Source organism: Poecilia latipinna, unplaced genomic scaffold (assembly GCF_001443285.1).
Source record: "Poecilia latipinna isolate Pla-1442-1.1 unplaced genomic scaffold, P_latipinna-1.0 Scaffold2276, whole genome shotgun sequence".
Lineage (NCBI taxonomy): Eukaryota > Metazoa > Chordata > Actinopteri > Cyprinodontiformes > Poeciliidae > Poecilia > Poecilia latipinna.
In genome coordinates this window covers 38,593-52,459 of record NW_015114892.1, presented here as the reverse complement: position 1 = coordinate 52,459, position 13,867 = coordinate 38,593, and the positions used below count along the sequence as shown (strand labels likewise).

At 39.0% G+C, this 13,867-nt stretch overlaps 1 protein-coding gene across 1 annotated transcript in view; it reads right to left on the bottom strand.

Moving 5' to 3' along the window:
• The window catches only part of mnat1 (MNAT1 component of CDK activating kinase), a 30,888-nt gene that overhangs the window by 16,193 nt on the left and 828 nt on the right, over nucleotides 1–13,867 (bottom strand). Inside the window, exons 2-6 of the mRNA XM_015018464.1 lie at nucleotides 4,708–4,860; nucleotides 4,283–4,356; nucleotides 3,189–3,292; nucleotides 2,941–3,081; nucleotides 234–365 (exon numbers count right to left, since the gene is read on the bottom strand). Of these exons, the coding sequence (XP_014873950.1) occupies nucleotides 234–365; nucleotides 2,941–3,081; nucleotides 3,189–3,292; nucleotides 4,283–4,356; nucleotides 4,708–4,860 (604 nt within the window). The remainder of the gene's footprint in view (nucleotides 1–233; nucleotides 366–2,940; nucleotides 3,082–3,188; nucleotides 3,293–4,282; nucleotides 4,357–4,707; nucleotides 4,861–13,867) is intronic.

The window sequence follows — 13,867 nt, the reverse complement described above, 5'->3', positions numbered from 1 at the left end:
GGAAGGAAGGAAGGAAGGAAGGAAGGAAGGAAAGAAGCCATGGAGGGATAGAGAAAGGACACAAGAAAGAAATTAATAAAACATGGAAGAAAAAAAGGAAATAAAGGAAGAATACCAAGGAAGGTAGGAAAGAAGGAAGGAACGACAACATTTAGACAAAAGAAAGAAAATATAATTTCCCAGCCTTTTCCAGGCTCAATTAATACCAAAAAGACCCAAAGTGATTCACTTACGATCTGGATCCCAGTAGAGAACAAGCTGGTCGGCTTCACATTCTGTTTCTGCTGCTCTATCTGCGTCTCCAGCTGGGCGGCGCGAACCTTGTGTTGAGCAAGCAAGATGGTGGCAGGAAGCTTGGACTGTTCCTGGAGGAACACAAGCGGTTTCAGTGGCTGTCATTAAAGTGTTTCATTACGAGGCCGGCACCGGCGGCAGCCCCTTCCCATCATTCATCGCCAAAGTGAGATAACCATCAGCAAGCGGTGCTTTCAGCCGGGCTGTCACCGGGCTGAAGGCGCAGATATTAAAAACCGGGCAGGAGAACAAAACCTCCAATTAAATCCAAGGTCAGAGGACACATGTCTAAGTACAGCAACTACTAAAGCAGAGATCATGCAGCAGACAGGAACACTGGAAAATCACAAACTCATACCAAGTATTTTTGGTCTAGTTTCTAGTGCAAACTAGTATTTACATAAACCTTAGATTGGTGCAGATAAAACAACGATTGAAGCTGCAACTACCAAGTATTTTAGTTATCTATTAATTGGATTTTTAAAAATGGTACATTCTGCAGATTTTTCATTCAACTTTTTTATGCAATGTTAAAAGATGCTAATAAACAAAGTAATGACATTCATTTGTAGCAAAGGATGCATCTGCAGTAAAAAACACTTCTAACATCAACATGTGAGACATTAATACAGTGTGGGACTAATCTATTGGTTATATTTGGAATAACTGATTCATAATTGGGAAACAAAAGCTGCTTAGTGAGAGTTTTTTATAATTTTTTTACAGAATACTATCCGGATGAATCTAAAACTATACCACTTGAGCAGTTCTGGGTAGAAGATATTTACAGAGAAAGTTCATTTCAATCTTAAATGCAAAATGGATATATTTTTTGTACAGTTTTGGTTTAATTACTGCTCTTTCTAAAAATGGCCTTTTTAGTCTGAATACACCAGTTAATGAATCATCAATTACTAAATTAGTTGATGATTAGTTCAATAACCAATTATTCAATTAACCGTTTCAGCCCTACTGATATTAGCTGGTTAATTAATCAGGCGATAAAGGAAGAGGGAACAGTCTGTTAGCCTTATTTCAGCAAGCTGACAGGCAGAGTGCAGCAACACTCTAGCTCTTTCAATGACTGCTCATTAAAATTAATTTGAACTGCTGAAATTGTGTCATAAATTATTGTTAAGGCTTTTGTATTTGTCTTTATTCGGGAACTTTTGGTCACCCTGGTACTGGTAACCGGACCGGTCCATGCAAAAGTTCCAGCATTAACTATTTCAACTACATTTGTTGAATTTTAAAATTGAAGAAAAGTTTAATCAAATCCAAGGTACTATAAAAATAGTCTTTAAAATGACCAGAAATGTCATAAATATGTAAATTAAAGCATTAGCTGATAAGAATAAAGCAGATATCGGAGATAAACGGATAAATTCTGTGTGCGAATGGCCACAGAGAGGCGGAGAAGCCAGAGTTTAGAAGAGTTTCCCTCAGAGGGGGTCTGAGCTGATCTCATCTGCCTACAGTCAACAGGCCCTGTGCCTTAAACAAACAAGCACACAGCTTAACCTGTTATCTGTGATGGTCCTTCTGCTGGCAGCTCTGCAGGGACAATATCTTCCAAAGCCCTCAACTCAAAACAATGGAGCCGAAAAGCTTTGGGATCACAGAATGAGAACAATGCAAGCCGCAGCGCAATGACTTGTAATAAGCTCTTAATGGTGTCGCAGGGTGACGGTGTGTGTCTGAGGGTGTTTTCACACCTGAAAGTCCAGTAGACTCGGTTCGGAAAGTTGTTTCATTTGTAGCTGCTGCAGTTCGATTTCACACTATACTGAGTGAAACAAACCAAACTAAATGAAAAACCTGTTTGCCTCCTTGCCTGTGGTGGCGCTGCATCAATAACCACTGAGGGAAACAACACTAAAACCTCAGAAGAAGACAGCTTTCTTCGTCACAAAATGTAAGCAAAAATGGAGTGGCGTCAGATTTCCGTCATGCTTCATGCTAAGTAACGAAATCGGTTCTCATTAATGTAAACCTGTGATGAAAACTGAAAAATGTCTTTGCAGAGCGGCATCCACCTGCCAAACTCAACACCAGGCCTGGGTCGAACTGTTCCGACAGAGCTCTGGACAAAGTGTTGCCTGAATGGTCAAACGTTTGTTACTGTGCTTTATTTTCAACCATTATCTGGTTTTCGTACTCGGATACTTTTGAGGAACGTTTTTATGATGTGATGTAAAAGTATGTACATTTGTACAATTCTTCACTAAATAACGTTTACAAAAAAATTTGCGAAATCTGAATAAAACTTACCAAAACCATGTGACTGTGCATCGATGACTGTCTCTGACTCTCTCATTTGTTTTGGTTGTATTTACCCAGAATGCCCTGTGCTGTTGTCCACTTCCTGCTTTTGGAGCGGTCTTCGGTTCGCTTGGCATTTAAATATGCATCCAGAGTTCACTTCAACTGAACAGAGACCTAAGTTTTTAGGCGGACAAGAGTTCACTTTTTTGGTCTGGATCAGATTATGCATTCATAAGTCCCCAAACGAACCAGAGTTCAGTTAAAACGGACTAAACAGTGCTGGTGTGAAAGCACCCTCAGAGTGTACTAAAGCAAGTGCATCAGCCTTTCTTCTCTTGTCACTTTTAGTAAATACGGACATGCAGCACGTGTGTTTCTCACCAGTTCATCCAGCAGAGTCTGTTTGCTCTTCCTCTTGGCCTGCAGCTGCCTCTGCTCCTCCTGCAGCACCTCCAGCCTCCGCTGCTCGTTGCTCTGCTGCTCCAGAAGCAGCAGCTCCTCCAGCTCTTCCTGCTCCCGCGTCTGAGGGAGGAGAACGAAACATTATCCTCAAAACAATCTGCAACATCACCGACCGCAAATCTGAGGTCATGCAAGTGTTTGTTTAAGAGAGGGAAGACGGTGCTTACAAGCTTCGCCTTATTTCTCTGGATGATGTCTTTGTTTTCCCTCTGGTACTGCTCCATCCTGCCCTTGGTGTTCTCCACATCAACGTTGTTTGTAAGGTTGTAAACTGCATTTAAAAGTAAAAAAAACAATAATACATAACTGTTTTTAACTGTAAAAATGTAATGTTGTGTATCTGTAAATAATAATATTCAGATTAGAGAAGCGAAATCAACACCTTTACCTCTACAGAAACAATTAGAAGCTTCAATTTTACATATTAAGATTGAATAAATTTAAAGTCATTAATGACTGAACATCACCTAGAATAATAAAAAGCTTAACAGAGGATGGCTCAGAGTGTTTAGGAGGAAATAAAGATGGCAGTCATCAGCATATGGAAAGAAATTCACTAGAAAAACTAAATCTTACAAGGTATTTTTGGTCTAGTTTCTAGTGCAGATATATTAGTAAACTTGAAATAAGACAAAACCAACTTTCCAGCAAGATATAGAAGCTTGTGTTAAGTCAATAATTCCTTAATATTGATTTTATAAAAGTAGTAGTTCCACCGGCAGATTATTTAAATTATAGTATGGGGAAAATATCTTGATATAGGTGAAGTAACAATATTTCAAATGATAGCTCCCAGCAGTGACAAAAGAAGAGACCAAGTTCAGAGCCCTGCAGTACACCCCAATGCAAACATCTTTCATAATGCTGTAATCCGGCAGCGGAACCAGTTATTTTTTAAACAATATTAAGGAATTAATGTCTTAAACCTACATCTTCCTGAAAAGTTACTTGTAAGTTAGTTTTATCTTATTTCAACTCTACCAAGAAATCTGCACTAACAACTAGACAAAAATACTCGGTCATGTTAAAAGTTTTCAAAAGACAGCTCCCTGCAGCAGGAGATAAAGTTTGAAAACTAGTGGGCCAATAATAGAGAATCAGTACTTTTTTTTTTTTTTTTGCAAAAGTACTGATTGGAGATTAATGGTGACACTCAGTCCATCCAGGCTGAAAGTCCTCAGAGGGACTTGTATCCCCAGATCCGATGCGTCTTTGATGAGAAGACATTGGTTATTCCAGACTGAAGCCTTCCTGTTCCTACCTATGTCCTCCACCTGCTCCAGATAGTCGTTATAGTCTCTCAGGCTGGGGAAGTCGAACTCTCTTTTGTTGTAGCTGCAGAGAAACAAGAGGAGCAATCACCGACAGTAACAGCATCCATTAAATCAACCATTTTATAAACCATCTCTGCATTCTGCCCAATACACACATACATTAGATCTCAATTAAGGGGCTATTAAAACACTGATAAGATGGAGTGAAAGAGGACAGGGAGGGGCTGCGGAGTAAAAACCTGGCAGAGAAAGAGCCTCCACCCCCACCCCCCGGAGAGACTCATTGTCTACAAAACAAACAGTGTAATGAGGAAGACAAAGGCAGCTTAAGAAGTGGGAGGAGGCCTGGAGTAACATATAAACACAGAGAACCACACCCCTAATGCCCACCCATTGACCCAAACTCACTCACATTTTCATCACCTTCTTGCGGATCTCTACCTCCTTGTCCACAGTTGCGTCTTCGAAGAGCTGCACGCGGAAGTTGCTCTTCCTCAGAGGCGTGTCGCATTGCACGCAGTTCCCCGAGCCGCGCACAAACAGCATCTCCACACAGTTCTCGCATCTAAGGCAACAAGCAGAACGTCGGCAACACAGCTTCATGTGCAAATACAGTTTTCTACTCATTTCTCCAAGAAATGAAGCAATAATGCAGCAGCGGGCGATAATGGGGGATCAGAATATTTCTCCTAAGTGCTCAAAGATGGCCGGGATTGGAATGTCGATTAGGCCGCCTCGCACTCTCAGACAAGAGGAAATTAGTCCCAACACCCCATCAGCGGAGTGTCTGTCTGCGCTGGAAAAACGTTTGCTTTATTGTTGTTTCAGCAGACCTCAACCATTCTGCCAGGTTGCGTAACATGAGAGAAATCCAGCTCAGTAATTTGTGCAGAACTCATCCCAGGACAGATTATATGTTGAGTAACTTTGGAATATTTCAGGTGTTTGAGTTTTCCTTCATCCCCTGATTAAAGGAAGTATTATAAGATGAAATATTTGTGATATTAACAATATTCTATCATATTGCCAAGACTATGGCCAAAACATCTATTGGAGAGAAAGAGGTAGTGATTTATTTATTTATTTTTGCCAAAATCACTTTATTTTACTCACTATTTTAGTTAAGTGATGATATACATCTGCCATTTATTTATTTTTTATTATTATCCATAAAGTTTGAGAGAAACTGAGCATAAAATTTATTAAGAGAAATTTAACTTTTCAAACCAACCCAGCTTAAGTGGAAAAGTAATTATCCCCTTTGTTAAATCATGAATTAAATGTTTTTATTCTATTTTCCAAAGAGTTTCAATCTCGTCTCCGTCTGACAACGTGGAGTGTGTTAACAGATTTTAAAAAGCATGTTCTACATTTCAAGAACAGATGAGAAACACATTTTCTTCCAGTTCTTCAGCCTGGAAATGGTTACAAAGACGTTTCTAAGGCTTTTGGACTCCAGCAAACATTAGCAATAAATGGAGTGGCAAATCTTTCCAGTGGTCGGCCTACCAAAATTACTCCAAGAGAGCATCAACAACTTATCCAGGCAGTCACAGAATAACCCAGAACATCTAAAGCTCCAAGTCTCACTTGGTTTCCTAAGGGTCAGAGTTTAGGGTTCAACAATAATTAGACTTGGACCAAACAAAAATGGCTTCCAAATCAAAATTATGCAAAAACCTGCCTTACGCTTACCAAGAAAATATCTTTATGATCCCCCAAACTTTTGGGAAAGTGTTCTGTGGACTGGTATAAAATGACCAGAACTTTAGAAGTAGAACAGTCAAACACGGTGGTGGTAGTGTGATGATCTGAGGATGCTTTGCTGCTCAGTCCCTGGACAGTTTACTATAATTGATGCAAACACGATGTTCAAAAGCAACTGGGTAACACAGGAGGACAATAATCCAAGGAACCAGTAAAAAGAAAACTGGTCCACCTAAAAACCAAAGTCTAAGTTCGGTTAAAGTGAACTCTAGTGCTGTTTGAATGTATATGTGAACACCAAGTGGACCAGCGAACGCTCCAAAAGCAGGAAGTGGACTATAGTGCAGGGAATTCTGGGTAAATACAACCAAATCAAATAAAAGTCTAGAGCTAGTGGGAGAAATGGCTTTTGATCTTTTACCAAAGACAAAAGAAAAATCCTATAACCACTCAAATCTGATGGCACTTTATTTTTGTTTACATTTTGCTCATGTCTTCTTTGTAGGCGTTTGTGTCGTTTCCTCCAGTGGTTCTTGGTGCAACGCCCCCACAGGCGAGGAGGAGAACAGGTTTTTCAAAGGTTTTGGATCAGTTTGAAAGCAAACCACAGCAGCTGGAAATTTAAATGTCACAATTTTAGTCCCCAATCGATCCAAATCTACCGGGTGTGAAAACACCTTCAAGTATCAAGCATGAAGGTTTTGGAGTGGCCTAGTCAAAGTCTAGACCTAAATATGATTCATATGCAGAAGTATGACATAAAACTGACTCTTCGTGCATGAAAACTCTGAACACAATCAGGTTTTAGGTTTGGGGCTGATTGCTACACTGCCATGTTTTTTAAATAAATGACATGATTTGAAAACTGCTCCTTGTATTTTCTCACGCTATCTTTGCCTGATATTAAAATTTATTTTATGCACTGAGACATTTTAAGTGTGGAAAAATTTACGTAATAGATTTTCAAGACCACATATGGGACAAAACAGCAGAGTCACGATGCGTTTTTCAGCTGGACTTCACCTTTTCACATAATACACAAAGCAATCAGTGACTCATTTTAATCTGGACCATTTTCTACATCATGTGATCATCAGGCTCACCTGAGGGCACAGACCTGAGTTTAACCATCAATCACACCTTTATGCAGGTAGGCGTTTACCCATCAGTCACACTCCAGTGGAGAGTGGAGACTGCAGACAATGGGAATGTCCCTTTATGTCCCCCTGATGGGCTGAAGAGGCTGGATAAACGTTTGCACAGTCGCTCTTTTAATTAAGTCTCCGTGGAGCTTTATTGCCACAGAAATCCAACTTCCAGCTCATGACCACCCTCACAAAAATGGACATCTGGTTTCCGAGCACCAGCATTATTCAGAATTACGAGAGGAAAGACAAATTTCTCTGTACACCTCACTGACGGTATGCCTGAGTCACTTCATTGCCGTCAAATCGAGCCAAGTGAAAAGTTCAAGAAAGACACAAACATTCGGGACAGTCATGCAAGACGTTTCATCTCATCAGCAAGACGCAAAGCAGAAAACACAGCTAGAGAGGAAAGTGCAGACACGTGGAATTTCTCTGTTTACACCCAACGCTTCCAATAAGGGTCAAACAAGCCCAACCTGCCACAACTTAAAGCGCTAATGCTCTCATGTGTCAGTTTGGCTTGGCCGTAGCCACGCTGAGACATTGAAAATGAAAGCAAACCGACAGCCAGAAGCATGTGCGGTGTCCAGTTGGTGTCTGAGAGTTGGGAGCGAGCCCTGGAAGAGGCAGATGTTCGCTGCGGCCTCAGGCTACAGCAGATCTATAGACCTCGCCATATGGAGGTGGATGGAGAGATTCTGCTTGTTTCCACAGGCCCACAAAGAGCCCATTCATCAACACGGGGCAAGGAGCGGGGCGTAGCTTGCCCCCTGCCCCATAAATGGACCACACAACAGAACCCTCTAAGGGGCAAATCCTGTGTAACTCTAGAGCTCAGAGATGACCCCTTAAAATAAAGGGAGGAGACTTTTCCATCTTCTGCTCTGCGCCAGCTTTCATGTTCAGAGACATAACCCCGCTCAGACAGAAAGACGTTTCAGAAGTAACAGCTTGCCATCTCTGTGTCCCAGGGCTGTTGTTGCTGACGGAGTGCTTTGAACACCTCCCTCTCTCACCTGTCCTGCTCAGAGCTCCAGGCTCCTATCTCTTCATCTGCAGCTGTCAGCAGGTCGCAGAGGGGGTGGAGGGGTAATAGGAAGGTAAACAAGGCGATACTGGCTCAGCAAAGAGACTAACACCACTACATCCTAACTCTACCAACCCACAAGAAAGAGACAAAGCAAAACGGACCTATGGGTTGCTGTGATAGAGCTCTTGACCTTCCCAAACCAAAGATGGAGTCCATGTAGACTTCAGTAGGTCCAAAGCTGCCAGAATGTACAAATTGTCTTGTTTACATGCGGCAACCCTTTATTGAAGGGGTATGCATGACTAACATGACATAACACCTGTCATGAACATGAAGGATTCTTCATGAATGTTTACGACTGTTGTCATCAAGTGTCATTGGGTAAAGACACTTTTAATTCAAAATTGCACTAAATGTTGAATTAAAAGTCCACTGAACGTGTCAACTTTGTACTAAAAATGTCATTATTTACCGAGTGACACTTCATGACAACAGTCGTAAGATTCACGAAGACTCCTTCATGTTTACAACAGTGTCATGTTAGACTTATGGACACCCCTTCAAATAAAGTGTTACCTGGATCGCTTTTCAAACTTAAGGTGCTCAACAGACAAGACGCCGCCGCTCCCTCTCCATCCATTTCCTGTAAGACTGGAGCAATGAGGCGACAATCGTTGCCCTGCTCCTGCCAAGCAACTGTCAAAATTTGTGTATGTGAAAGTTTGAGCTTGTACATGTAGAAGTGTACATGCAGGCTGGTGATGCGATACAAGAACGTTGAGAAATGTTAAATTTTTGTCGCTGCTGTTGCCGTTGCAGTGTGTTGGGTTCATGGCTTTACGCCGTCGTTCATCACTGCTGGTGTGTCAAGTCCATTAGGAGGTTTTCACACCTGATAAACCGGTAGTCCTGTTTCATTAGGGACCAACATGTCAACATTTGTCACATTTTCAGCTGCTGCAGTTCTCTTTGACACAGCTCTGTGTCAAACGAAACCCTCTGACAAACCTATTCACCTCCTCTCCTGTGGGGGCGCTCCACCAAGAACCACTGTAGGAAACGACAGAAAAACTTCTGAAGAAGACATGCAAGCATCTTTCTTTTTCATAAAATGCAAACAAAAATGGAGTAGGAACAGATTTTAACGGATGTAGGATTTCCCTTTTGTCTTTGGTAAAAGATCATGAGCCATTTCTGCTGCTAGCAGCAAATTTGCTTTGGTTGTATTTACCTGCGCTTCGGTCCGCTTCCTCCATTTGGAGTGGCCTCTGGTCCGCTTGGCGTTCACATACGCATTCAAACAGCACCAGAGTTCATTTAGGTTCACATCAGAGTTCAATTATGCATTCACACAAATGAACCAGATTTTCTAGAACCAGAGTTCGATTAAAGCGGACTAAATGGGGCTGGTGTGAAAGCACCTTTACTTAATCCCAATCAATGAGATTTATTAATAGATCGCTTTTCAAACCTAAAAGTGAGAAACAAATTGCTTTGCAGAAGCTAAGAGAAAAAGAAGCATTTTCCAAAGCTAATAAAGTCAAAGCACAGAATCAGTGTGATGTGAGCTTGATTTCTGGTCCCGGCCTGCATTCAGCTGAATGTTGCAGTGAAGTTAAGCTCGTCTTTGGAGGCCCAGAAAGCAGTGCATTACAGTATCGATTCTGCATATTATAAAAGCGTGTATTAGTATATCTGCATTGGACCGAGAAACCCAGACGAAACTGGTGATAAAATATTCTGAGATTCTTCTATTACTGTCTCAAACCGAGTTCTGTCCTAAATAAAGAATATCCTCAGGCATCTAAACTTCTAAAATATAGTAAAATAAAAAGAGAATAAATGAATCTCAGGTCATCAACATTGATGTCTTTGTCATGAACACAGCTCTAAAAGTGAATGTGATGTTTTCTGATGATACCATCCCACAGTACCATAAAAATATGGGACCTAAAACTGAACCTTGTGGAACTCCTTACTGCACAGCTTTCCTCATAACCAGGTAAAGCCGTATACTGTCAAAGAATTGTGCTGATTCTTACAAATAACCCTGATTACCTAACCTGGAAGGCTAGTTAGACTGGTTAAAAGGGCAACCATCCTCACTAATGCAGCGCTGCACTGACATTCAAGTTTATAGGGGGAAACAAATTAATCATAAAGGGATCCGAAAGAGTTTAGCTGAATGTCATAATACAGAAAAAATATATAAAAAGATTTCCAAGGAAAACTAGTCACCAACGTTCAAACTAAAATTAAGAAGTGGGAAATGATGGGATTCAGGAAGACCAACAAAAGTTTTATCCAGAAAAACAGTTTCTTTAAGAAGAAAACCATAACAGAATCAATATGCAGAGATGTTTCACCAAGAAGAACCGGTAAAGAACCTCAAGCTGGGCGCGGGTTGACAATTCACAGTAAGAACCAGGCCATAGCTCTGGATCAGGGTCAGTTGGTTAGCTTCACAACAGTTTGATAAAACATTTAAAAAATGTTCCCTTTTTTTATATCGTTCTCTAAAATATTGCCAAAAACTTTGTATGTAAACTTTTGAGCACAAAATTTTAAATTTCACTGTCCACAAAGTTCTTCTAGAATTTGAGATTTGAGCTGAACAACTAAAAATGTTTCCAGAAACACAATTCAGTCCAATAAAATGCCGAAATGCTGCAGCCACATTAGAGCATCTAAAACCAGCACCGGAGGTCAGACAATGATAAATGACAATATTGTTGTTTTGAGACTATTTTCAAGTCATATATTGAAAATGGCATAATAATGCAAGTTTGCTCTCTCAAAAAACAACAAAGTTTAATTTTGTGAAAACTAAAATTGGAGCTGGAAGATATTTTAAATATCCAAAATAAAAAAACAAAAGTAGTAAATAAAACAGAAATAAAAAATATACACACAACAAAAACCATAAATAAAAATATGATTATGATGTCTCTGCAAACAAAAATATCCTTAAAAAATATTTATCATCAGACTGGAAATTATGGAGTTTATTTTAATTAATCATGCAATTAATTGATTAATTAATTGATTACTGCGACAGGTTTACATGAAGTTTTTTAATCTTAAACGTAAAATGTATAAACTTTCTGCATAATTTTGGCTTAATTACAGCTCTGAATATTTTTGCTCTCAGTAAATTTCCTTTTTTAAGTCTGAATCTTCCAGTTAGCGATTAATTGTTGACAATTATTTCAATTATCGATTAATCACATTTAATCTGTCTAATCCTTTCAGTCCTAATCTGCAACATGTCAAATGCCAAAGAACAAAAGTTTGATGTTATTCTGTTAACATAGTAAGTAACACACATCAAGCTTAATCAGTGTCAGTCTTCCAAAGCGACGTCTAACGGAGTTTAAATTTAGATTCATGGAGGAGAAACTAAAACCTCCAGGGTTTGTTTAGCTCAATCAACAGATTAAAAGAAAAATACAAGCATTTAAATTGAATATTTCTCAAAAATTCAATTTAATTAAGTTTATTAAACACAAAATTTCAATGTCATATGAAAGAGACATTGTTAAAAAATTCAATTTAGATCAAATCAATTCATCCAAACTTACAAAACAAGTTTCAAAACATCCAGCGAATGATATTGGAGATGACAGAAATAAATAAAAAAAACAGGTAAACAGTCTGCTCTCAGCAGGAGCAAAGCCAAGGTGACCTGATCCAGGGCGCTGCTTAAAATTGCTTCATTTGCAGAATCGTTTAATTTTCTGCATGTAGCTCTCCATCCAGACTGAGACGGGAGGAGTTATGAGCCCTCGCTGACCTGATGACGAAGCACGGCCACTTCCAAATGGAACTACGCTCAATAAGCAGAAGGTGGGTCGGAAAAGTCACGCTGATCAGGCCGCCGCGGCATCAGGGAGCTGCTTCTATGTCTAACCTTCTGTAACCTGCAGCTAATACTGATAAACTACATAAATATCACATACATGAGAAGAAAATACAGCTGGGGGCGGTTCATGGTGTTGAGGTAAAAAACGTTGCCCTAAAATGAAAGGATCTCCATTCAGATGTTCAAGACACAAGCCCACCATAAATGGGAAAGTGTTGGAGTGAAATCTGCAAAAACACAAAATCTTTCCAAGTATTTTAGGTCTAATTTCTACTGCAAATATCTTAGACATGAAATAAGACAAAAGTAACTTACAAACAAGTTTTCAGCAAGATGTAGGAGCTTGTTTAAAGTCAATAAATCTGTAATATTGATGAAAAAGTACAAGTTCCAGATTATTTTACTTATAACAAGACATTTTCCCACATTATAAGTGAAATTACCAAGAACTTTTTCATCAATATTAAGAACTGATTTACTTAATACGAGCTCTTACATCTTGTTTGTAAAGTAGTTTTATTTTATTTCAAGCGTTTTAAGATATTTGCACAAAAAAAGGAGACCAAAAATTCTTGGTAAGATTTTGGTTTTTCTGTGTTTGGACAATCCAAATGTCTTCTGGAGAAAATATTGAGCTGCTTGGCAACGACTTGAAGGATGTTTGAGCTACAGGAGTCAAGATGAGGCTTTCAAATCTACAAACTGTCATGCAAGGCAATGGCAGCATCAGGCTGAGTGAATGAGCAGAGTAAGTGATACTTTTGCATTGCACAAGCACCAATTTTTTTATTTGTGCATCCTCATTATTTCCTCTTATGACATTATTTATATGGATGCTGCTTCTTCTCCCAATTAATTCTGCAGCATTCATGACCAGCTTCTTGTCACATCATGGTATTGAATTATGATGACGATCTGTTTCAAACTCTTAAATGTTCCCTGAAGATATAAAAAAATATGGTAAAACAAACTTTTTCTCTTTTCTTTGCTCCACATCTTTGCAATAAGTTAAAAATAGCATAGTTGTTATTTTTTTACTCAGGTCTGAATTGTGTTTGGTTTTAGAGCAGCACAGCATATCAAATGGTAACCGCCATCTAAGCATCAATATGATTGTAGCATCGCAATCACAAATCATATTTCAGATGGTATCCATCCAAACTTTGCAATCAATAATATATTTAGTCAGATGTCGTTTCCTGGTCCTTTATGCCAAAACCTAAAAGGATTTTAATAGGCGGATATTTCTAAAGGTTCTGTAAAGTAGTGGGATGATCACTGAAAAGAAAATGTGGGTTCACCATTAAGATATTTAACAATCATATTGAAGTAAATCAATGCAATTTGGTGTGTTCTTACTTTTGTGCTTTGTTTCTAAATTTCAACAACATATCTTCTGATTATGTCTTTTAATATGGTTGTTTTATATTTCATCCACTGACTGAATATAAAACAAACGTTGCACGTCAACAACTGTGAATCACTGTTTTATGTTGTGTTTGAGGCCTGCTAACAGGATTTAATATCAGAACATATACTGTTTCTCAATGTATTATTATTGAATACACACCGAAAGTTAATGCTGCACACGTTTAAAATTATTCGACTTCTAAATCATCTGAATTAACATGTCCTCAAAGCAGAGTTGGGTACATTTACTTGAGTAACGTTTTTGAAAATAATTACTTTTAGGAGTATTTTTACTACACTGAACTTTTTACTTTTGCTTGAGTAATTTTATTATGAAGTATCGCTACTCTTACTTGAGTAAAATTTCTGTATTCTCCACTTCACTGAATGAAAAACAAACGTGTTTTAATCAAAC